Genomic DNA, 25,153 nt, shown 5'->3' with positions numbered 1-25,153 from the left:
TGAGTTTTAGGTGAGTTTAGGACAAGTTTAAAGTACAAGCTGTTTTTCTTTTATGCCAATTCGGGCATCAACTGCAGTTCATATACGTGGGGGGTTTCTGTTTTTACTGTTTTTTCGGTTGTCTTTTTTTTTTGTTGGTGTTTTTACATCTGATATACTCTGTTGCAATGTCCATGCGGTTACATCTCTGCTTTATATAATAAGTCTTTTGGATGAGTATTTATTCTATACTGTCAAAGTTATACCATCCAAATATCTGTTTCTAATCTAATGGATGGGCTTGGTTCCATTAGGTTTACAAGCTGGAACGTGAAAGGACTTGGTGGACCTATAAAAAGAGCAAGAGTTTTCTCACACCTTAAACAGCTGAAATCAGAAATAATTTTTCTCCAGGAAACCCACATGCGCGTGTGTGATCATACCAGACTACGAAAGCCTTGGATTGGACAAGTGTTTCATTCAAGTTTCAATAGCCGCTCAAGAGGCACAGCAATATAATACACAAAAGATTGCAGTTCTCACCCGAACAAATTTTACCTGACCCAAATGGGCGTTATATCATTGCTGTTGGCAGGTTACTCCAAACCCCAGTCATTTTGACCTGTGTTTATCGCCCGAATTGGGACTGTCCTAGTTTTATTACAACTTTATTCTCACTAATTCCTTGTCTGAACACACATTACTTAATATTCAGGGGAGATCTCAATTTAGTAACTGACCCTGCCCTTGATAAATCTAATCCGAAAAATATGACTCCCTTGAAGATGGCAAAAACTCTGACTACACTTATGAACCAAATTGGTTGTGTGGATGTGTGGCATCATAATCACCCAACAATAAAAGAGTTTTCATTTTATTCGCATGTACATCAGACTCACTCTCAGAATGACTATTATTTTTTAGATAAAAAGCTACTATCTACTGTGAAATCATGTGACTATTCTACAATAATCATTTCAGCTCACGCCCCTCTTTTGTTAGATATGCAGCTCATTCCCAAAAGTGAGAATCGTCCAACGTGGTGTCTCAATACAGGGTTATTATCCTCTGATACATTTTGCAACTTTGTATCTGAGAAGATTTCCCTATTTATTCAAATGAATAGATCTGAATCTACCTCTCCTTCCCTTTTGTGGGAAACCCTCAAAGCAGTCATACGCGGTAAGATTATCTCCTGTTGTGCTAGATTAAACAAGCAGGGAAAACAAAGACAACAAGAACTACTGGAAGCAATCAGGCTAATTGATAACCAGCATTCTCCTAATTCTTCACATCAAACAGAGAGATTAAAGCTCCAAACTGAATTTGACATCATCACCACAAATAAAGCAGAGTCACTTTTAAGATGCACAAAATACACATATTATGAACACGGTGACAGGGCCAGTCGGCTGTTGGCACTGACACTGAAATGACAAGATTCATCTCGTTTTATTACACAAATTCATAAAGACCCAAGTACTATAACCAAAGATCCATTAGAGATAAATAAGGCTTTCAGCCAATATTACACTAATCTTTACAAGTCTGAGGCCCCATCTGATAAAACTCAAATGAATACTTTTTTGGATAACCTAAATTTCCCAAAGATTAAAAATATAACTAAGGAAAACCTTGATTCTCCTCTTTGTTTAAATGAAGTAATAACCAGTCTTAAACTAATGCAAAGTGGCAAAGCACCGGGCCCAGATGGTTTTCCAGCTGATTTTATAAAGAAATTCTCTGACCAACTTGCCCCCTTGATGTTGGACATGTTTAATGACTCACTGGAATGTGGAATACTCCCTCTAACTTTAACCCAAGCCTCAATTTCACTTATTTCAAAACCTAACAAAAATCTGGAAGAATGCAGTAATTGGAGACCCATCAGTCTTCTTAACGCCGATGTTAAATTATTAGCTAAGGTTTTAGCTAATCGTCTTGACCCCTGCCTACCAAGCATAATCTCCAGTGATCAAACTGGCTTCATTGGGGGACATTTATTTTCAAATATTCGTCGGTTACTCAATATTATCCTCTCAAAATCTCATGTACAGGAGGCTGAAATGGTGGTATCAATGGATGCAGAAAAGGCTTTTGACAGGGTGGAGTGGGGATATTTATTCACAGTTCTCAAGAGATTTGGTTTTGGTCCGAAATACATTTCATGGATACAACTTTTATACAATACTCCTACTGCTAGTGTGACTACAAACTCCATCCGGTCTGAATATTTCCCTTTGCAACGCGGCTGCTGACAGGGCTGCCCACTGTCACCGCTATTATTTGCCATTGCTATTGAACCCGTCCATTGCCATCAAAAGCTCTTCATTAATCACTGGCATTTATCGAAACGGAATTGAGCACAGGGTCTCACTCTATGCTGATGACCTTCTGCTCTACGTTTCAAACCCTACTGTTAGTATTGATCATATCCTTACAATTCTGCGAACATTTGGTTCATTTTCGGGATATAAGTTGAACTTCGTAAGGAGTGAATGTTTTCCTGTAAATGTTGCAGCAAAACAGATCCCAAGCCAAACATTGCCCTTTCGATTAGCCCCTTTTAGTTTCTGCTATTTAGGCATTAATATTTCACATGATCTCACCTCACTTAAAAAAACAACATTACAAGCATGGTCAAAGAAGTGAAAACAGATCTCCAACATTGGAATGCTCTTCCCTTATCCCTACTAGGCAGAATCAACACAATAAAAATGAATGTGGTTCCAAGAATATTATTCCTTTTTCAGTGCTTGCCAATATTCCTCCCTAAATCATTTTTAAAAAAATTAGATAGGATCCTCTCTACTTTTATTTGGGCGGGTAAGACACCAAGGGCAAAATTTTCAATTCTACAAAGAGCTAAATGTGATGGAGGCCTCGCACTACCAAATTTCATGACGTACTATTGGACAGCCAATATTAAAAAAATTAGCATGTGGTACAGCTCCCCTAAAACAGACTGGTGCCAAACGGAGGCGCATTCATGCAGCTCTGTCTCTTTAACAACTTTGGTCTGTGCCCCTCTAAACTCATATCCTAATAATTATACCTCAAACACAGTAGTTTTATCTACAATAAAGATTTGGAGACAGTTTCGACACCAATTTAAAATTATTTCTGCTTCCACACTAATGCCCATCTCTGATAACCCTTTATTTACACCTTCAACTCTTGACCCAGTTTTTTCTTTATGGAAGGATAAGGGCTTAGTTTTCTTTAAACATCTCTTTGAGGATAAAGTCTTTATGTCCTTTGATACTCTTAAAACTAAATTCAATCTTCCACAGTCTCATTTATTTAGATATTTCCAGGTCCGCAATTTCGCTCAACATAATTTTCCCCATTTTCCCCATGAACCGCCAGACTCCCTTATAGATTCGATTCTATCTCATCGTGCAGCCCGTGGAATCATCTCAACTGTGGTCAAGATGATTGCATCTCCATCTCTTTTAACAGTCAGATATCCTTGGGAATCAGAACTCAACGTCACTTTCTCAGATGACTGGTGGCTGATGGCCTTGGAAAGAGTCAACACAACCTCTCCTTGTGCTAGCCTGACATTGATACAATTTAAAATTTTGCACAGAACACATTTATCAAAAGTTAGACTCAACAAACTAACATCGGTGACATATGTGACAGATGCTCCCTCTCACCTGCTAATCACGCGCACATGTTTTTCTCTTGTATAAAATTGGGACAATTCTGGACTTTTTTTATGATACGTTGTCTAGAGCTCTTAATAGACCCCTGGTTCCCAGCCCCTTAATTTCTATTTTTGGTGTACCTGATAACTTTGCCTGTTTCTCTACCAGGGAGAAGAATGTTATTGCTTTTTCTTCTCTTGTTGCTCGCAGACGAATCCTTCTCCACTGGAAGGATCATAAACCCCCACCTTGTAAATCATGGTTGAAGGACTTAATGTCCTTTATCCACTTAGAGTGTTGTATGGCTGGGGGGGCCTGGCTGCTTTTTTGTTTCTGTCTTTTGGTTTTCCTTCCAGGTGGCTTGCATTTGGGACTGAGTGGCTGTGTTGCTGAGGTTATCAGGACCTCACCCTGATCACCTGCGGCTCGTCAGGACTCACAGCTGTGGTGCATCTATATGGATTGGAACATGGTGGCATTTAAGACTGGAGTATACAGTGTGTATTTGCCAGAGACTCGACCTTGTGACCAGATGGGTGAGATCGTCGTCTCGGGAGCCATCTCATCATCAGTGGATGCAGAGAACATCCAGGGTTTGATGCATGGTCTGTGAAAGAGGAGGGGGTGAGGTCTCACGCTCGTCAGCACACTTCCTGAGGTACGTTAGATTTTGTGACTAACGTTTATACAGTCAGTAAATGTGGTGTCCCTCACACCTTATTATATTGAGCTGTACGTTAGTCATGTATCGGCTTCCACTGCAGTGGAGTTTTGTGAACTGGATGTTCCATGCCTGCAGGTTGGGAAGCTGATTAGTAATTAAGCCAGGAAGTGTTTGCTGTTTATGTACACCTTTGAGTGGTCTCTCTGTGTGTAGAGTGTGGACTCACATAATGGTTCCTTCTTTCACAGACTCGGTTTGTTGCGGCCACCTGGGGGGTGTCGGCGGGGTCCTTGGGTCCGAACGGCTTCTGGCTCCGGACCGTTAGCGCTGCTGGGAGCGCACCGTATCACCACCACGCCAGACCGCACACTCTTTTGTTGTTTTGTATCACATCACTGTTATGTATTAAATTCAGTTAGCCTTTGTACCGTGCTCTGCTTATTTCATACTGGGTCCTTCAAACGCTGGTCGGTTCTCCGAGCTGCGTCCGACACATAACATAGAGAAAGAGAAGAGAGAGAGAGAGAGAGAGAGAGAGGTTTTATTTTATTTTATTTTAAGGAGTCTGATAGAGGAGAGAGACCGGTTTTATTTTGAGGAGTCTGAGTCTCCTCTCTATCAGACTTCTTAAAATAAAATAAAATAAAACCTCGCGCGCGCGCGCGCTCTCCTTCTCTCTCTGTGTCTAATCAGAGCTGTGGCTCTTTAAAATAAACGCGCACTCGCTGCATGTCGGTGCGCTCATCAAACGCCCTGATCAATCAGTCTGATCAAAGCTGAAAAGAGCTGTGACTCTAAAAAAAATAAATGCGCACTTGCTGCATGTCGGTGCGATCATCAAACGCCCTGATCGATCAGTCTGATCAAAGCTAAAAAGAACTGTGACTCTAAAAAATAAACGCGCACTCGGTGCATGTCGGTGCGATCATCAAACGCCCTGATCGATCAGTCTGATCAAAGCTAAAAAGAGCTGTGACTCTAAAAAATAAACGTGCACTCGGTGCATGTCGGTGCGATCATCAAACGCCCTGATCGATCAGTCTGATCAAAGCTAAAAAGAGCTGTGACTCTAAAAAAAATAAACGCGCACTCACTGCATGTCGGTGTGATCATCAAACGCCCTGATCGATCAGTCTGATCAAAGCTGAAAAGAGCTGTGACTCTAAAATAAACGTGCACTCGCTGCATAAAAAATAAAATAAAATAAATAATAATAATAATAATGTTAAATGACTGTTTTTGAGCCGCACCACACCATGCAGTAGAGAACAGAGCACACTTCCACAGAGGCGGAAAATAGCACTGAACTGTGGTGCAGCATGGCACACGCGACTGTGTGCACACATTAAAACGCGAACACACGCAGCTGCAAGTATGAACGAACACTGTTAAAGGCCGAGTACGCGCGTATTTCGGCCGTATTTAAATGAAACACAACTGTTATGTTTCGGACGCGGTCGGAACACCGACCCAGCGTTTGAAAGGAGCCAGCATAAAATAAGCAGAGCACGGTTCAAAAGATAACAGAATTTAATAAACATAACAGTGTAATGATAAACAACCAAAAATGTCCGTGGTCTGGTGAGGTGAAAACACGGCGCGCTCTCAACAGTGCAAACGGTCCGGAGCCACAGCAGTTCGGACCCAGGGACCCCGCCGACACCCCCCAGGTGGCCGCGACAAACCGAGTCTGTGAAGAAAGAAAACATGAGGTGAGTCCAACTCCACACAGAGAGACACAACTCAAAGGTGCACGCAATCAGCAAACACTTCCTGGCTTAAATCTATACATCAGCTTCTCACCCTGCAGGCACGGAACAACTCAGTTCAAATCTCCACTGCAGCAGAAGCTGATTAGACAATTAGCATAACGTGACAGCTCACTAACACAAGGTGTGAGGGACACCAAATCCACTGTCATTACTTCATAAAAGTCACCAAAACCAAATTACCTCAGGAAGTGTGCTGAAGAGCGTGAGACCTCACCCAATCCTCCTTCACAGACTGTGGCGTCAAACCTGGAGCGGTCTCTGCGTCCGTGATGGTGAGATTGTTCTCCTGACGTCGATCTCACACGTCTGCTCACAAGGTCGAGTCTCTGGCAATCACACACTGTGCATTCAAGGTTTAAATGCAGCAATCTCTGATCAAGACAGAATACACCACAGCTGTGAGTCCTGATGACCTGCACGTGATAACACGCCTCAGGTGTTCAGGGTGAGGTCCTGATGCTCAGCCACTCAGTCCTGAATGCATACCACCTGGTGGGAAAAACAGAAAACAAAAACCAAGCCAGCCAAACACCCCAGCCCACAACAACAACGCTGCAATGAGCAGCTCTACGAATACGCCACTGTGAAAGCCCCTTAAGATGAACACTGACAGGTCACAGTGATTTATGACCTACGTCAGGACTGAAGTGAATTCAATGACTTTCATGCATGAGAAAATCTGGCAAACACAAACTAATCCATATTCAACAAGGACGGCTTAACGCGGCGCGTGTCTGTGTGAGGTATCGTTTTTAGGTCCTGCTGCGTCCAATACGATATAAATAACAGGAAGTACACTGAGCCAGAAGGCACCATGTGTTTACTAATGTCACATCTGCATTCTTACAACAGTTAGACAAATTTTCATTGGGCAGGTTTCAATTACATTCCAAACTGGGCAATTTGAAGTTATGAACTGAAAATATGATTAATGGAAACGTGTATTTTGACAAAAAGCTAAAAATAATTTAAAAACAACAACAACAACAAAAAACCCCACACAAATATCGCTTAAGGTTTATACGCTCACACAAGGTGGTTTTTCATGCAAGTCATTTGGTAAATACACCACTAACATTTTTCCTGTTATAGTCTTGAAATTTAAATGGGAAGGTTTATATCTTATTGCAAATTCAAACAAACAGTCTGACAGATAATGTACGTAACCAACCAGCTTTACGCAGGCTGACATATTTAGTTTTTCTTCAGACTGCCCGTTCAAACTGGATTTATTGAATCAGATTCAAACCTGATCTCACTGATTGATGCTACATATAGCCAGTGACCAGATCTACCCTGTGTGTCCATGTGGCAATAGTCATTTTGCATCTTATCCCTCTCGGTTGCAAAAGTAATATAATATTAATACAATCCCTGGCAAAAATTATGGAATCACCGGCCTCGGAGGATGTTCATTCAGTTGTTTAATTTTGTAGAAAAAAAAAGCAGATCACAGACATGACACAAAACTAAAGTCATTTCAAATGGCAACTTTCTGGCTTTAAGAAACACTATAAGAAATCAAGAAAAAAAATTGTGGCAGTCAGTAACGATTACTTTTTTAGACCAAGCAGAGGGAAAAAATACTGAATCACTCAATTCTGAGGAAAAAATTATGGAATCATGAAAAACAAAAGAACGTCCCAACACATCACTAGTATTTTGTTGCACCACCTCTGGCTTTTATAACAGCTTGCAGTCTCTGAGGCATGGACTTAATGAGTGACAAACAGTACTCTTCATCAATCTGGCTCCAACTTTCTCTGATTGCTGTTGCCAGATCAGCTTTGCAGGTTGGAGCCTTGTCATGGACCATTTTCTTCAACTTCCATCAAAGATTTTCAATTGGATTAAGATCTGGACTATTTGCAGGCCATGACATTGACCCTATGTGTCTTTTTGCAAGGAATGTTTTCACAGTTTTTGCTCTATGGCAAGATGCATTATCATCTTGAAAAATGATTTCATCATCCCCAAACATCCTTTCAATTGATGGGATAAGAAAAGTGTCCAAAATATCAACGTAAACTTGTGCATTTATTGATGATGTAATGACAGCTATCTCCCCAGTGCCTTTACTTGACATGCAGCCCTATATCATCAATGACTATGGAAATTTACATGTTCTCTTCAGGCAGTCATCTTTATAAATCTCATTGGAATGGCACCAAACAAAAGTTCCAGCATCATCACCTTGCCCAATGCAGATTCGAGATTCATCGCTGAATATGACTTTCATCCAGTCATCCACAGTCCATGATTGCTTTTCCTTAGCCCATTGTAACCTTGTTTTTTTCTGTTTAGGTGTTAATGACGGCTTTCATTTAGCTTTTCTGTATGTAAATCCCATTTCCTTTAGGCGGTTTCTTACAGTTCGGTCACAGACGTTGACTCCAGTTTCCTCCCATTCATTCCTCATTTGTTTTGTTGTGCATTTTCGATTTTTGAGACATATTGCTTTAAGTTTTCTGTCTTGACGCTTTGATGTCTTCCTTGGTCTACCAGTATGTTTGCCTTTAACAACCTTCCCATGTTGTTTGTATTTGGTCCAGAGTTTAGACACAGCTGACTGTGAACAACCAACATCTTTTGCAACATTGCGTGATGATTTACCCTCTTAAGAGTTTGATAATCCTCTCCTTTGTTTCAATTGACATCTCTCGTGTTGGAGCCATGATTCATGTCAGTCCACTTGGTGCAACAGCTCTCCAAGGTGTGATCACTCCTTTTTAGATGCAGACTAACGAGCAGATCTGATTTGATGCAGGTGTTAGTTTTGGAGATGAAAATTTACAGGGTGATTCCATAATTTATTCCTCAGAACTGAGTGAGTCCATATTTTTTCCCTCTGCTTGGTCTAAAAAAGTAACCGTTACTGACTACCACAATTTTTTTTTTCTTGATTTCTTATAGTGTTTCTTAAAGCCAGAAAGTTGCCATTTGAAATGACTTTAGTTTTGTGTCATGTCTGTGATCTGCTTTTTTTTTTTTTTTTTACAAAATTAAACAACTGAATGAACATCCTCCGAGGCCGGTGATTCCATAATTACTGCCAGGGGTTGTATATTCGTGCCCATAGGGCATGTAGACAGAGCGGCATATTTAAAACACACAAAAAAGAAACCAAACCAAAACTGAAGTGTCACATTAATTTCTCGCTCCATTTTCACATAATAGAGCAATATTAGATGAATCAGTGTATTTTTAAGCCTGAAAAAGTTACGGTACATGCACGACACATGCAGCATTGTGTATTTACACTGGGCTATGTTCATGACTGTTCTTAAACACTCCATATCTTCAGCATCATTTTTTTTTAAACCCAAGATACCAGGAACCAACAAGGTGCTCCACTGTGCAGAACAATGACACGGACAGGTTACACACTGCTGTCACATAATTAATGCAGCAGGACCATTTAAGGGCACATCTAAACCACAAGACACAGGGCCTGTGGACAAAAACGTCTGTAAGTCCAAAATGGTTAAGGTGATGTTTTTGTTAAACCCCCGAGAGTCAACATGACAAAAACATACTGATTCCTTCAAATGAACTCCACTGTGGCAGTGCAGAGAGGCAGAATTACTCATTTAATTACTTCCCCATCACTGTCCAAATACTTACGGACCATTGGTGGTGGTGTGGATGTGCCAAATGCAACAAATTAACATGTCAGCTAAATACGTTCAAATGTGACAGAAAAAGGTTTTGTGGAAAGATGAAAAACATTCAGTGTCTTTGGAGATTAAATAGAACAAAGTAATAAATGCAAGTCACAGAGGAAGTGATGTTATCTGAAGGAAATGAAGAAAAACTAACCACAAAATACACTGAAGTGCACATGCATGTATAAAAGAAGTGGAACTGTGAACTACTATGGAACTGTGAAGTTCAGTTCTCTCTTAATCCCTCACCCTCACACACATGCAAGCACGAGCCTCAGCCAGTGATCCACCAGCAAGCAGACTGCTGACGGAGGCCAGCTAATGTGCATGATGAGTCTCCTGGAAGAGACAATAAAATGCATTAAAAAAAAAAAAAAAAGGCTCGGCACCTCTAAATCTGAGGCCATGGTTCTTGGCAGGAAACTGATGGATTGCCTACTCTGAGGAGGGAATGCGGTCTTGCCTCAAGTGAAGGAGTTCAAGTACCTTGGGGTCTTGTTCACGAGTGAGGGGACAATGGAGCATGAGACTGGCCAGAGAATCGGCGAACAGGGACGGTATTGCATTCCTTTTACTGTACTGTTGTGGCGAAAAGGAAGCTGAGCCAAAAGGTAAAGCTCTTGATCTACTGGTCAATCTTCATTCCTACTCTCACCTATGGTCATGAGGGTTGGGTCATGACTGAAAGAAGTAGATCGCGAGTACAAGCGGCCAAAATGCACTTCCTTAGGAGGGTGGCTGGTGTCTCCCTTAGAGATAGGGTGAGAGGTTCGGTCATCCGTGGGGAGCTTGGAGTAGAGCCGCTGCTCCTTCGCACTGAAAGGACCAGCTGAGGTGGTTCGGGCATCTGGTAAGGATGCCTCCTGGGCGCCTCCCTAGGGATGTGTTCTAGACACGTCCATCTGGGAGGAGACCCCGGGGAAGACCCAGGACTAGGTGGAGAGATTATATGTCCACACTGGCCTGGGAACGCCTTGGGATGCACCAGTCGGAGGTGCTCAATGTGGCACGGGAAAGGGAAGTTTGGGGTCCCCTGCTGGAGTTGTTGCCCCCACGACCTGATCCTGGATAAGCAGTTGAAGATGTATGTATAAAAATGGAACTACTGCACTTTATATGACCCCATAGTTGGGGGTGGATGCTCCAGACGTAGTTGGGTGGATGCTCCAGATGTAATTTCGTTGTTCTTTGTGGCCATGACAATAAATGCTTGAATCTTGAACTAACAACTTGGGATATGTGCCAAAATCTCTCTCTGAGATGAACAGCCCGAAAATGACCACGCCCTTTTCGTCCCAACTGTTGCTTCAAATACAGCTGTATTTGTATTAGCTACAGATTTTCAAAGGTACTCATATGTTCAGACTGACCAGTACATGTTTAGAAGGGTTACAGAAGAGTGTAAAATTACTAATTTTAATATTTTAAGCGAAATCCACTGGAAAACATTAGGTCAAACGACCTACATACAGTCCGGAATTGCCACATATTTAATAACTAAAACCTTCTGGGTTATTGGCTGTTGGGAAATTTCCCTGATAATCTTTAAAAGATTTAAGAGTTTTAGATACTGCTGCCTGCTAAAGAAACAAGTTTTGTTTTGTATTTTTCACTTTAAATCAATATTCCACTGATAACAGTATGACTGTAAAAAAATTTCATTATATTTGGCAGATGTTGCTTTTCTTTTAATGCACGATAATAAGTTGACCCACTTATTTTAGCCATTTTCTCCAAAAATATCAAAACTGAAATTTTACACTTTTCTATGAACCTTCTGTACAGTAGTGTTCAGAATAATAGTAGTGCTATGTGACTAAAAAGATTAATCCAGGTTTTGAGTATATTTCTTATTGTTATATGGGAAACAAGGTACCAGTAGATTCAGTAGATTCTCACAAATCCAACAAGACCAAGCATTTATGATATGCACACTCTTAAGGCTATGAAATTGGGCTATTAGTAAAAAAAACAAAAAGTAGAAAAGGGGGTGTTCACAATAATAGTAGCATCTGCTGTTGATGCTACAAACTCAAAACTATTATGTTCAAACTGCTTTTTTAGTAATCCTGTGAATCATTAAACTAGTATTTAGTTGTATAACCACAGTTTTTCATGATTTCTTCACATCTGCGAGGCATGGAGTCAACCAACTTGTGGCACCTTTCAGCTGTTATTCCACTCCAAGATTCTTTAACAACATTCCACAATTCATTCACATTTCTTGGTTTTGCTTCAGAAACAGCTTCTTTGATGTCACCCCACAAGTTCTCAGCTACTGCAGTGTAGCTACTGCAGTTTAGAAAATACAGCTGTGTTTGAATTAAAACTCGGGACGAAAAAAGGGCGTGGTCATTTTCGGGCTGTTTGTCCTGGATAGAGATGTTGGCACATATTCCAAGTTGTTCACTGAGGTCATATTAGTCTAGAACAGTTGCGTTATCCTTGTTGTGTGTCTCCTTGGTTCTTGCCTGAGTTCTGCTTCTCCTCTCTCTCTCCCCCAGGTGGTTGGACATGGAGCTGATTGACGATTGTGACACCAGTATACAACCTGGTTCAACTTATCTATCTGCGCCAGAAACTCTGTTTCCTCTACCTGGTAACCTGGCCTCTCTATCGAATTTATATAGAGTTTTTGTGCGTTCCAACACAGGCTTTTTCAGCCTTTGGTCCTCGGCGTCCCTACACCTCAGTTTAATCGTTAAGCGCCGTGAGCACTCTGCTGCTCTTCTTGTGCTCGGGTGCACCTGCACGTCCAGTTACCTGTTTGTCGTCTCCTCCTCTGTGTCTCTGCTCACCAAAGGCTCCGTGGAAGACCACCTGGCTCCGGTTCCTCTCACCACAGACTTACTGTCAGCTCATTCTCCACCCTGGGCTCTGGTTCTGGCGGATTGCGGCTCCCTATTTCCACCTCAGTGCGAGCTGTGTCTCCACGCCTCAGGCCTCCTTGCATTCCTCCAAATTCTGTTGCACATTTGCATAATTTCTGTAATAAATCCTTTGCTCATCCTTTTTCCTGCATTTTGGGTCCAATTCCGTTCGGCAAACCATAACAATCCCCTCCTAAATGATGTGCATACATATCTCAGCTAGGTCCTCTACTACTAAGAATATCAAATAAAAAAAAACCCCATTACACTTACAACTGGAGAATCTGCCATGAAGAACTGTGTCCTGGCTGTCGAGTGTGAAGGCGCATGATGGATTTACAACCCCAATTCCAATGAAGTTGGGGCATTGTGTGAAATGTAAATAAAAACAGAATACAATGATTTGCAAATCCTCTTCAACCTATATTCAATTGAATACACCACAAAGACAAGATATTTAATGATAAACTTGATTGTTTTTGTGTAAATATTTGCTAATTTTTAAGCTTCTGCAGGTCAGGATCTTGCTCTCACCCTTTCCTCTTTCTCCTCGTCTAACATTCAGTGTCAAGCTGGAGATGCCTGTGTTTGGGTTAGTTTGATGCGGGACTGCTGACGATGTCAAACACATGCTCTTTGACAGACCTGCTGCAACCTTCATCTGTCTTCACAGCCGTTGTGTTATGTGTCGGACGCAGCTCGGAGAACCGACCAGCGTTTGAAGGACCCAGTATGAAATAAGCAGAGCATGGTACAAAGGCTAACTGAATTTAATACATAACAGTGATACAAAAAATACAAAAGAAAGTGCGGTCTGGCGTGGTGCGCTCCCAGCAGCGCTAACGGTCCGGAGCCAGAAGCTGTTCGGACCCAAGGACCCCGCCGACACCCCCCAGGTGGCCGCAACAAACCGAGTCTGTGAAAGAAGGAACCATTATGTGAGTCCACACCCTACACACAGAGAGAACCCTTAAAGGTGTACAAACAGCAAACACTTCCTGGCTTGATTACTAATCAGCTTCCCAACCTGCAGGCATGGAACATCCAGTTCACAAAACTCCACTGCAGTGGAAGCCGATACATGACTAACGTACAGCTCAATATAAAAAGGTGTGAGGGACACCACATTTACTGACTGTATAAATGTTAGTCACAAAATCTAACGTACCTCAGGAAGTGTGCTGACGAGCGTGAGACCTCACCCCCTCCTCTTTCACAGACCGTGCATCAAACCTGGACGTTCTCTGCATCCACTGATGATGAGATGGCTCCCGAGACGACGATCTCACCCGTCTGGTCACAAGGTCGAGTCTCTGGCAAATACACACTGCATACTCCAGTCTTAAATGCCACCATGTTCCAATCCATATAGATGCACCTCAGCTGTGAGTCCTGACGAGCCGCAGGTGATCAGGGTGAGTTCCTGATAACCTCAGCAACACAGCCACTCAGTCCCACATGCAAGCCACCTGGAAGGAGAAACAAAGGACAGAAACAAAAAGGCAGCCAGGCCCCCCCCAGCCATATAACACGTTGGGTTACAAGTCATCCCCTCCTCTACCTGGTCCACCACTGAGGACTTGTTTCACCAGAGCCCTGTTAGCTATCTCATGTTCAGGGTTCCTGTTGGGCCTTGATGGCTACCGCAGTGGTCACAGCACACACAGGTTCCTCACCCTATTTCACTCCAAAAGCCAATCCCCTACTCGATCTGTTACCCATGTGCCACACTACACGAGGGGTTGGATTTTGACACCTGAAAGTACTGATGCCTGATCAGTTACTGATGTAGGACCTTCCTCATTTCTTACCCCAATCCTGTTCCATCTCCAGCATCCCCACAAGATGTTCTCTCATTCTATAAAGGGAGTTCTCGAGTTCAAATAGTTTAGACAGCACACATCTTGGTACGAGTACAATCCCATCCAGACATGATACAGCACAAGATCATCCCACACCTCATTACCGTGACCCGCTTAGCTCCACAAAGTTGTGATTCAACCACTTCACAGCATCTGAAGCTCACATATGTCCATCAATACATCTGTAGCTTTGTTTCCTCCAGCACGGTGGATCGCCCAGCAGGAAATCCTCCAAAGCAAAGATGTCATAACTCCGTAAAGGCTGCAATTCACTGTGCACACAATTCAGCTGTAGTGTTTAAAGGCTGAACTGCTGACGATATCAGAGCAGTAAAAGTAATCAGGCATTAATGATTCAGACTGAAGCTGAAATCTGACTTTCAGAGTCTGGAGTTTGACTGATAAATTTCACAGTGTGAAACTCCAGGCCAGCCATTAATCGGCTTTCTGTCATTTACCACACAGCAGGCCGCTAACACGCTTTCATTTAGCAATAACAATGAGATAAACAAACAAACGCACCGCGGAAGCATGTGCCAGCAGTGATCACACAGGGCGACTGTCTGATGAACCGCTCGCTTCATCCTGCAACTCTGTCTCCACAAGATGTCTTTATTTTGATGTCAAACAAAGAGACTAAGAGGAATTTGATTTGGATCCTACTGAATGCAGAGCACAGAATGAAATCGTAATCAAAGCACTCAAGTGAATTCTGACTTTTTGCCCTTTTTCTGTTTTGCAGAAAATGCCAAACTGAAGGTCAAGCCCAGATTGAGTTCATCAATGAAGATCTAACAGTTCCAGCTGAGTGATTCTAGCAGGTTTGGATGCAAAGCAAAATCAAACAGGCAAGACGATTCACCACAAGGGGGAGATGTTCTAACCCGTGCCACCTATTTGGAAATAGTTAAGACCTGCAGATGGAGAAGTGATGATGTCATGGCCTGCAGGCATAAAAGCAAATGTTGAAGGACAAGTGTTGAAGCTGAAACTCATCTTTCAACAAGTGCCTCCCTCATTATCACGTCAGCTGTCACTCATTCAATCATGTAAATGGATGATGGATGGCAGCATGCTGCTGACACCTGCTGGCTGATATGCAATTTTAAAAAAATCCATCACAGAGAGTGACAGAGAGGAGACCCGAACACACACACACGCACGCACGCACACAGGAACACATTTTCTGGTTTTCTCTGGATGATTTTCTTGCTTTGCGTCAGATCCAACTCCATTAATAAAAAACTGCAGAGTCTGAGTTTTGTTGCATAGTAACAAGCGTCTAATAACATCTCAGTAATTATTTCCACACAAACGCCTCCGTGGTCAGACTTCATTGTAGCCGAAAGAGCTCAGAGTCCCTGAATGTCTTGGTGGGACACGTCGCTCCTACAGTGGGAGAAAATCAGGGTCGTCTCCTGCACATGGAGTAATTGTCTGCTTTATGTTCAGTGAAATGTGGCAGAGTTTGTCCTTGAGCAAAAACTGGTTAGGTTCAGATGTGGATCCAAGTTAAAGGGCCCATCTGCAATTATTAACAAAAGTAAGTACTTTGAATAGTAAACCAACCACTTGAGGTGACTACTGAAGTGGGTAGTTAACTGTAATTTTATAACTGGTTGTAGGTAACTAAGAATAAGTACAGTGGTTTGAAAAAGTATTCAGACCCTTGGTATTTCACACATTTTAATTTGCTTACAGAGGAGGGTTTTCTTTCACCAGAACATTAAATCTAGGCTTGCATTTCAGATGTACCTTCTGGCAAATTATAGCTGAACTTTCAGGTCTTCTTCTTAATAAAATCCTCCTCTGTACCACTTCATCATGAAACTGTATAACTGGGGATACAAAATACAAAACATGCACTGTGCACAATTTCTCCAAACACAGCCGGGGAAGCTTATAACTTCTCCTGGGTTGTCTGGGTGTCTTGGTGGCTTTCCTCACTCTTCTCCTTCTTGTACAGTCACTCAATTTTTGAGAACTGTCTACTCCACACAGATTTACCATAGAGTGCCATACTGTTTGTGTTTCTTCATAACTGATGTAAATAAAGTTCATGACATATTCAGTGACTTGGAAATGTTCACGTATCCATCCCGACTTGTCTGAAGAAAACTGGCAATTAAGCTTCCAGACAAAGGAGACTTTTAAAATGTTTTTAAAATGATTTTTTTAAGCAGTGAAACAAAGCATTAAGCCCCAGTAACATCAAGGAAACATATGAGGAACAGATTCTATAAGTTTGTGTTGATTTTTTATCCAACAAAAGTCCTCCTCCTATTTGCAAAATGAGCTCCTTGGCAGCTGATGTCTGCCACATTTGTCAGAAAGTTTTGTGCATGTTCAAAACTTTGAGTGAAGCGCAAGTGGAGAGCTTTCCTGCTGCCTGCATGTTTATTTGCCATTTTGTGTCTCTGCATATCTTTCATTTTTCCTGCGGCTGTCTGATGGTTCCTTCTGGCCTTCTGATTGGCCAAAAGTCCAGCAGTAGCGGAGAAAGAACCGACAAAGTAAGCACAGCTCCATGTCTTGAGGAAATAGATAGCGCGCTCTCTCACTCACTCTCTTTCTCAGTGAGGAGAAGCAACATGGTTATTTGAGTGAGGAAACATGACGTCATGCTTTCAGACCACAAACCTCCCCTCAAATGCAGCATATTTGTCTGTAAATCTGGAAAATCATTCTGTTGAGCGCAGATGCCAGTGGAAATGTGATGTCATTGGTCCATTAGCGCCTCAACTCCATGGAAGACTGACAAATTTGCCAACGGACAAAATATTTAAATAGGTAACTAATCCTTTTGCTCTGTCCATCAGAGTGTGACACAAAAGGGTTTAGGTATGCACTCCAATAAGTGTTGTGATGATTTGCTATAGTTTTGCTGTTCCAGGCCTGATGGGTTCAGCCTGAGGAGAGTATCTGAGGCATTTCTGCAGTTTGTCCAGCTCCAGCTCATCACGTATGAAGCTGATGAGCCCGTCGGTTTGCAGCTGGATGATTTTTACCTGAGACGGTTCAACAATTTCGGCACAAACGTTCCTGCACGTTAATCATCAAGTTACTTCTGAATAATTAACATGGCCTGAAAGGTCCAAATGCAGCTCCAACACATTCACAGCAGTGAAAGAAAACAGATGAAGTGTTTGCCAGAAATACCTTGACATCTCTGTGGATGACATTGTTGTCATGACAATAGCGTAGCGCTTCCAGGATCTGCCTCATGTAGTGGCTGACGGGGGGGGAAAACAGCGCAGTTACCACTGAGCAAAGACACCCAAACTTTAAACATCACACAGGGTCCTCCTTTAGGTGAACACACTGTATCTGAATATCAAGAGAGGTGAAAGACCTCACCTGGCCACCGCTTCGCTGTAGACGAAGCCAGCATCCGCCCGCTTGACAATCTCAAAGCACAGGTCTGCTCCATCCATGCTGATGAGAGAAAGACAGTGCAGCATAAAGGTCAGCGCAGGAATGTAAAAGGAAAGGTCACTCTTATTAAAACTTCCAACAGAGTTTCTCTGTGATTGGCTGGAGAGGTGAAGCACGAGGCCATGACATTAGACTAAAACGTGTACATAATAAACTGTCACGGTCAAATACTACAATCAGATCAAAATGTTTTTACGTAGACCCAAACTTTATTTTGAGGACTGCAGCATCCTCTAAGTAGTTCTTTGCAGGGCCCACGGAGCCTCCCTTATTATTAGAATCTGACTATACAGGAATTTTAAGACCGATACCGATTCTAATACTTGATGATTACAAGAGCTAATATCGCAGATATACTGACAGATATTTTCACCCCAAAACACACAGCATAAACAAAGACTTCCCATCACATTTGATTTGTGTAGTTCCTGTAATGAGTCCTCACCAAGATAACATGATATAATGCTTGTTGTGTGGACATGAACAGAATTTGAACAGTACTTGAAAATGTATTGTATGAAAATGTATAAATCAGACTGCTATGTATAAAAAAAAATGCAGCCAAATTCCTGTGATGGTGCCAACAATAAAACCTCCACATGTTGCTCTTGCAGTGATGACAAAGTCTGCTCTAAAGACAATCAACACCGGTGGACTTCACATGTTCATCCTGGACTCCATAAATGTGTGCTGAGAAAAAGAGAGCTATATAGCGTTCTGTGGTTGACAAACTACACAATGACAACACTCCCGCCATACTTTACCTTCTGTCTTTCTGTTTCTTTTTGTCATTTATTGGCCGTTATAAACACTGATACTGAGTTATCTGCAAGTAGCTCATATCGTCCGATGATATCGGCCAGCCAAGTCATCAGTTGGGCTAATAATTCATAATGGGAGCCTTTTTGATAATGTTGACAGTTAAGTCTTATTAATACTTTCAGAATGATCCCTTAGCTGGGGGACTTCCCATGATGCACTGCCGTTATCCTCACCACTGGTCTCTCCCTTCTATCCTCTTACCGTTGATTCCTGCAGGTGTTTCCACCTTCAGAGCTGTGGGATCCAGATCCATGCTACCCGGCTCAGATACAGATCCACCTACATCACCCTGCTGCCCAATATCCACTCAGCTCAAACTGCTGCTGTTGTTGTTGGTTCTGTCCTCCAGTCCCGGTCAGCTGGTCTGTCTCACAGTCTGGTTCTGCTTGAGGTTTCTTTCTGGGGAAATGTGCCTTTAAATTTTATAACAGTGCAGTTTGGAGCTCCTGTTTTGTAAAAAGCTTTGATGTGACGTCCATTGTGACGAGACATAAACAAACTGAATGTTGAGGATCACTGGACGGATAGTCATCCAACATGTTTGAGCCACCTTAGGACTGTCCTCGGGCGATTAACGTTAAAGCCCACAAGCTAGCAGAAAACTGATATTTGTGAACACGCTCAGAGAGATGAGAACATTTCTGCACAGATCATTGCCATGTTTTCTTCTTGCTCTAACAGTGAGAGCAGAAACTGTTTCATGGATAAACGATCGCAGCGGCGTTTGCACAAAACACAGAAGAAATTACATTTATGTTCATGTACTTAAGAGATTCTTCAATGTTACAGTTCAGTTTCAACTGGCTCAGGATATAATCAGCCTTCTCAATAACACCTTAGCAACCACAGAGCAGCACCATGGCTTTATGACATCATAAATGACTAAGTGTAACTTACACCTAAAAGCAAAAACAAACCAGCCGAGGATTCTTTACTACGCATATCTTTTACCACAGTGGGCGGAATTCTTCATCTTCATGTTGCAATGAACCTTTTCATCTACTTTTTAAATAAACTCTACATGATTTTTATTGTAGTCAGGGGAAGATTAAAGTCACCATGTGCTAAACAATTAGGATTGGAGGTCAAACAGTGCCGATATATCAAAGTACATCTCCATAAACACTTTGGAGTGGAAAAATGTGGTTTAGAGCTAGCTAACTAAAGTGACAGTTAGACAAGATCATGAAACAAATAAGACACAAGAACAACAAGCTATTTAGAGTTAGTGTGAAACTGTCAGCTGCAGCGGCAGTAAGCTAGCTGTTAGCCTGATAGCAGTAGTACGTTGTTCATGAATCAATGAGTTCACCTGATCTAATCTCAAATAATAATAAATAATCGCATTGTCCGTGTCACTGAGCTGATCTTTTGCCTTACGGTTTATTACAATTCACTACTGTATCCAAGAAGCTAGAAGGCCGCGCAGACTATTAGCTGATTACTAGCCAGCGTACCACATCAGTGCCATATCGTCACTAACTAATTTTCACAATGATACAGTGACAGATTTTATTTGTGGATTTATTTTGATTAGATATATGGAAAAAAGGAACTCTTTTTGTGAGTTCATATAAAAAACTTTTGCAGAGAATCCCCGAAACCCCAAGACGTGAAATAACACATCAAACATTCATCATAAAACATTCAACATAAAATTATTTATAATAATATATAAAATAAAACCATAGACCTTTTTTTAGGAGTAAGTCAGTCAGGTTCAATCATATAAATTATTTTGAAAATAATTTTTTGTCTTCTTCTTCTTTGTCTTTCAGCTGTTCCCATCAGGGGTCGCCACAGCAGATCAATTGTTTCCATCTCACCCTGTCCTCTGTATCCTCCTGTCACACCAACCACCTGCATGTCCTCCCTCAGCACACCCATAAACCTCCTCTTTGGCCTCCCTCTTCTCCTCCTGCCTGGTGGCTCCATCTTCAGCATCCATCTCCCTGTATACCCTGGGTCCCTCCTCTGCACATGTCCAAACCATCTCAATCTCACCTCTCTGACTTTGTCTCCAAATCGTCCCACCTGAGCTGTCACTCTGATATGTTCATTCCTAATCTTGTTCATTCTTGTCACTCCCAAAGAGAATCTCAACAGCTTCAGCTCTGCCTCCTGTCTTTTTGTTAGTGCCACTGTCTCTAAACCATACAACATAGCTGGTCTCACTACTGTCTTGTAAACTTTCCCCTTCACTCTTGCTGATATTCTTCGGTCACAAATCACTCCTGCCACCTTTCTCCACTCACTCCACCCTGCCTGCACTCTCTTCTTCACCTCTTTACCACACTATCCATTACTTTGAACAGTTGACCCCAAATATTTAAACTAATCTACTTTCACCACTTCTACTCCTTGTAACTGCACTATTCCACAGGGCTCCCTCTCATTCACACACATGTACATGTTCATTCTCCTTCTCTCCAAAGCACATCTCCACCTCTCCAGACTAGACTCAACTTGCTCTCTACTCTCACTACAGATCACAATGTCATCTGCAAACATCATAGTCCATGGGGACTCCTGTCTGATCTCATCCGTCAACCTGTCCATCACCACTGCAAACAAGAAATGAGTCAGGGCTGATCCTTGGTGTAATCCCACCTCCACCTTGAATGAGTCTGTCATTCCGACTGCGCATCTCACCGCTGTCACACTATTCTTGTACATGTCCTGCACTACCCTAACATACTTCTCTGCCACTCCAGACTTCCTCATACAACACCACAGCTCTTCTCTTGGCACCCTATCATAAGCTTTTTTCTAATTCCACAAACACACAATGTAACTCTTTCTGGCCTTCTCTGTACTTCTCCAACAGTATTCTCAGAGCAAACATTGCATCTGTAGTGCTCTTTCTCGGCATGAAACCATATTGCTGCTCACAGATCTTCACCTGTTTTCTAAGCCTAGCTTCTACTACTCTTTCCCATAACTTCATGCTGTGGCTGATCAACTTTATGCCTCTGTAGTTACTGCAGCTCTGCACATCACCCTTGTTCTTGAAAATAGGAACCAGCACACTTCGTCTCCATTCCTCAGGCATCCTCTCACTTTCCAAGATTTTATTAAACAATCTGGTTAGAAACTCCACTGCCATCTCTCCTAGACATTTCCATGCCTCCACTGGAATGTCATCTGGACCAACTGCCTTTCCACTCTTCAACCTCTTCATAGCAGCCCTCACGTCTTCCTTACTAATCTCTTGTACTTCCTGATTTACTCTCACCACATCATCCATCACTTTCTCTCACTCATTTTCTTTATTCATCAGCTCTTCAAAATATTCCCCCTCCACCTTCTCAGCACACACTCCTCACTTGTCAGCACATTACCATGTGCATCTTTTACCACCCTAACCTGCTGCACATCCTTTCCAGCTCTGTCCCTTTGTCTGGCCAATCGGTACAAGTCCTTTTCTCCTTCCTTACTATTCAACTTCTTGTACAGCTCACAACAGGCCTTTTCCTTCACTTTTGCCACTTCTCTTTTCGCCTTACACCGCATCTCCTTGTTCTCCTGTCTACTTTCTTCATCTCTCCGACTATCTCAAAACTTTTTTGCCAACCTCTTTCTCCTTATGCTTTCCTGGACCTCTTCATTCCACCACCAAGTCTCCTTGTCTTCCTTCCACTGTCCAGATGTCATACCCAGTACTGTCCTAGCTCTCTCCCTCACCATATCTGCAGTACTTTTCCAGTTGTCCAAAATTACTTCCCCTCCAACCAGTGCTTCTCTCACCTGCTCTCTAAATTTCACAGCAGTCTTCCTCCTTCAGCTTCCACCATCTGATCCTTTGTTGAGCTCTCACTCTCTTCTTCTTTACCTCTCCTACAAACAACCATCCTATGCTGTCTAACGACTATCTCTCCTGCCACCACCTTACAGCCTCTGATTTCTTTTAGCTTGCATGTCCTATAAAGAATGTAGTCCACCTGTGTGCACCTTCCTCCACTCTTATATGTTACCCTATGCTCCTCGCTTTTCTTAAAGTAGGTAGTCACCACAGCCATTTCCATCCTTTTTGCAAAATCAACTACCATCTGTCCTTCCCCATTCCTATCCTTGATACCATATCTACCCATTACTTCCTCATCACCTTTGTTCCCTTCACCAACATGCCCATTGAAGTCCGGTCCTATCACCACTCTTTCATGCTTGGGCACACTCCAGAAATCTTCTTTCTCCTTCATCTCACAACCTACCTGTGGGGCATATGCACTGATGATATTCATCATCACCCCTTCAATTTCCAACTTCACACTCATCACCCTGTCAGACACTCACTTAAACTCCAACAAACTTTTAACATACTCTTCCTTTAAAATGACCCCAACACCATTTCTCTTCCTGTCCTCACCATGGTACAACTTGTACCCACCGCCGATGCTCCTGCTCTTACTTCCCTTCCACTTGGTCTCTTGCACACACAATATGTCTACCTTTCTCCTCTCCATCATATCAGCCAGCTGTCTCCCTTTACCAGTCATACTACCAACATTCAAAGTCCCCACTCTCATTTCCAACCTTGTAGTTTTCTTCTTCGCCCGCTGTTTGTGGAAACGTTCTCCTCCTCTTCTTCTTCTTTCCACTGGCACCCTGTTGGGCAACAGCACTGGTGGCGGACGTTGTTAACCTGGGCCGCGACCGATCCGGTATGGAAATTCGATTCTTAGTCTACATAGTTGGGTTGGCTTGTTTTACGCCGGATGCCCTTCCTGACGCAACCCTCCTCATTTATCCGGGCTTGGGACCGGCACTCAGAATGTACTGGCTGCACACCCCATTTGGCTGAGTTGAAAATCATTTTTTGTATTTTATTTTTATTGTTAGCTAGGACTGTGTTAATGCTAACACGAAGTAACAAGGCAAAAGTTGAACATTTAACTAAGTGCAGCCACCGATTCGTTGACCAGTTTAAGGTAACTGATTATTATTATTATTGCAGCCCTTCTGCTGAGCCACCACATGGCTGAAATTAAACACGGCTGTGATGCAGGAAAATCTATATTCTCACTGTCACTCACTCTTCTGTTTGCTTAGTGAGGAGCTGTCTGTATTTTTGCAGCGTGTTTATCCAGCTCCTATCTGTGCCTCCGCAGACTGCACGGATCCAACGTCATGTCAGATCCACCTGTGCCCCCCGTGTGTGCAGCCCTATTTGTGTCAGCACTTTAACAACGAGACCTCATGCACTTTCAAAAACGCAGCTCATCGACTTTTCCTTGAAAGTTTCCTCTGTTGTGTTGAACCCGTACAGGAGCTGTGCGGTGAGAAGAAAAAAATAAATAAATAAAAGTCGAGCACTCGCCTGTTCAGCGATAACAGAATTAACTGATAAAGAGGAGTTAGTTCTGGAAGATGAGAGATAAAGATAGAGTGAGTTTGGAGGAGACGAAAAGAAGAGCTGGAGGTAGCATAAAGCATGAAATCTTAATCTGATCCCTTTCACTTCATATTATACATATATATATATATATATATACGAGGTCTGTCCATAAAGTATAGGTCCTTTTAATTTTTTTCAAAAACTATATGGATTTCATTCATATGTTTTAACGTCAGACATGCTTGAACCCTCGTGCGCATGCGTGATTTTTTCCACGCCTGTCGGTGACGTCATTCGCCTGTGAGCACTCCTTGTGGGAGGAGTCGTCCAGCCCCTCGTCGGAATTCCTTTGTCTGAGAAGTTGCTGAGAGACTGGCGCTTTGTTTGATCAAAATTTTTTCTAAACCTGTGAGACACATCGAAGTGGACACGGTTCGAAAAATTAAGCTGGTTTTCAGTGAAAATTTTAACGGCTGATGAGAGATTTTGAGGTGATACTGTCGCTTTAAGGACTTCCCATGGTGCGAGACGTCGCGCAGCGCTCTCAGGCGCCGTCGTCAGCCTGTTTCAAGCTGAAAACCTCCACATTTCAGGCTCTATTGATCCAGGACGTCGTGAGAGAACAGAGAAGTTTCAGAAGAAGTCAGTTTCAGCATTTTATCCGGATATTCCACTGTTAAAGGAGATTTTTTTAATGAAAGACGTGCGGGCGGATTGCAGCGTCGGCTCGCAGCCGCCGCGACGCTCCGCCACAGGAAAAACACCTCCGTTGGAAGCCTTAAGGACAAGTTGTAACATGTCCAGCTGTTAAACAATTTCTCATATACTCACTCCACTGAAAGCCATCAAAAGCCGCCTGGATTTTACAAATGGTTATCAACACGGAGGTGTTTTTCCTGTGCCGCCGCACCACGCCGGACCCGTCCGCACGTCTTTCATTAAAAAAAAATCTCCTTTAACAGTGGAATATCCGGATAAAATGCTGAAACCGACTTCTTCTGAAACGTCTCTGTTCTCTCATGACGTCCTGGATCAATAGAGCCTGAAATGTGGAGGTTTTCAGCTTGAAACAGGCTGATGACGGCGCCTGGGAGCG

General features: G+C 42.5%; 1 protein-coding gene across 15 annotated transcripts in view; it reads right to left on the bottom strand.

The window, feature by feature from the left end:
• Positions 1-25,153, bottom strand: part of caska (calcium/calmodulin-dependent serine protein kinase a) — a 221,200-nt gene that overhangs the window by 113,788 nt on the left and 82,259 nt on the right. For all 15 annotated transcript variants that reach the window (XM_034187150.1, XM_034187156.1, XM_034187149.1 and 12 more), the window contains exons 4-5: positions 17,823-17,900; positions 17,625-17,697 (exon numbers count right to left, since the gene is read on the bottom strand). In XM_034187150.1, the coding sequence (XP_034043041.1) occupies positions 17,625-17,697; positions 17,823-17,900 (151 nt within the window). The remainder of the gene's footprint in view (positions 1-17,624; positions 17,698-17,822; positions 17,901-25,153) is intronic.

This window comes from Thalassophryne amazonica, chromosome 14 (assembly GCF_902500255.1).
Source record: "Thalassophryne amazonica chromosome 14, fThaAma1.1, whole genome shotgun sequence".
NCBI classification, from domain to species: domain Eukaryota; kingdom Metazoa; phylum Chordata; class Actinopteri; order Batrachoidiformes; family Batrachoididae; genus Thalassophryne; species Thalassophryne amazonica.
The sequence above is the reverse complement of the archived record's forward strand: the minus strand, read 5'-3'. Positions and strand labels throughout refer to the sequence as shown.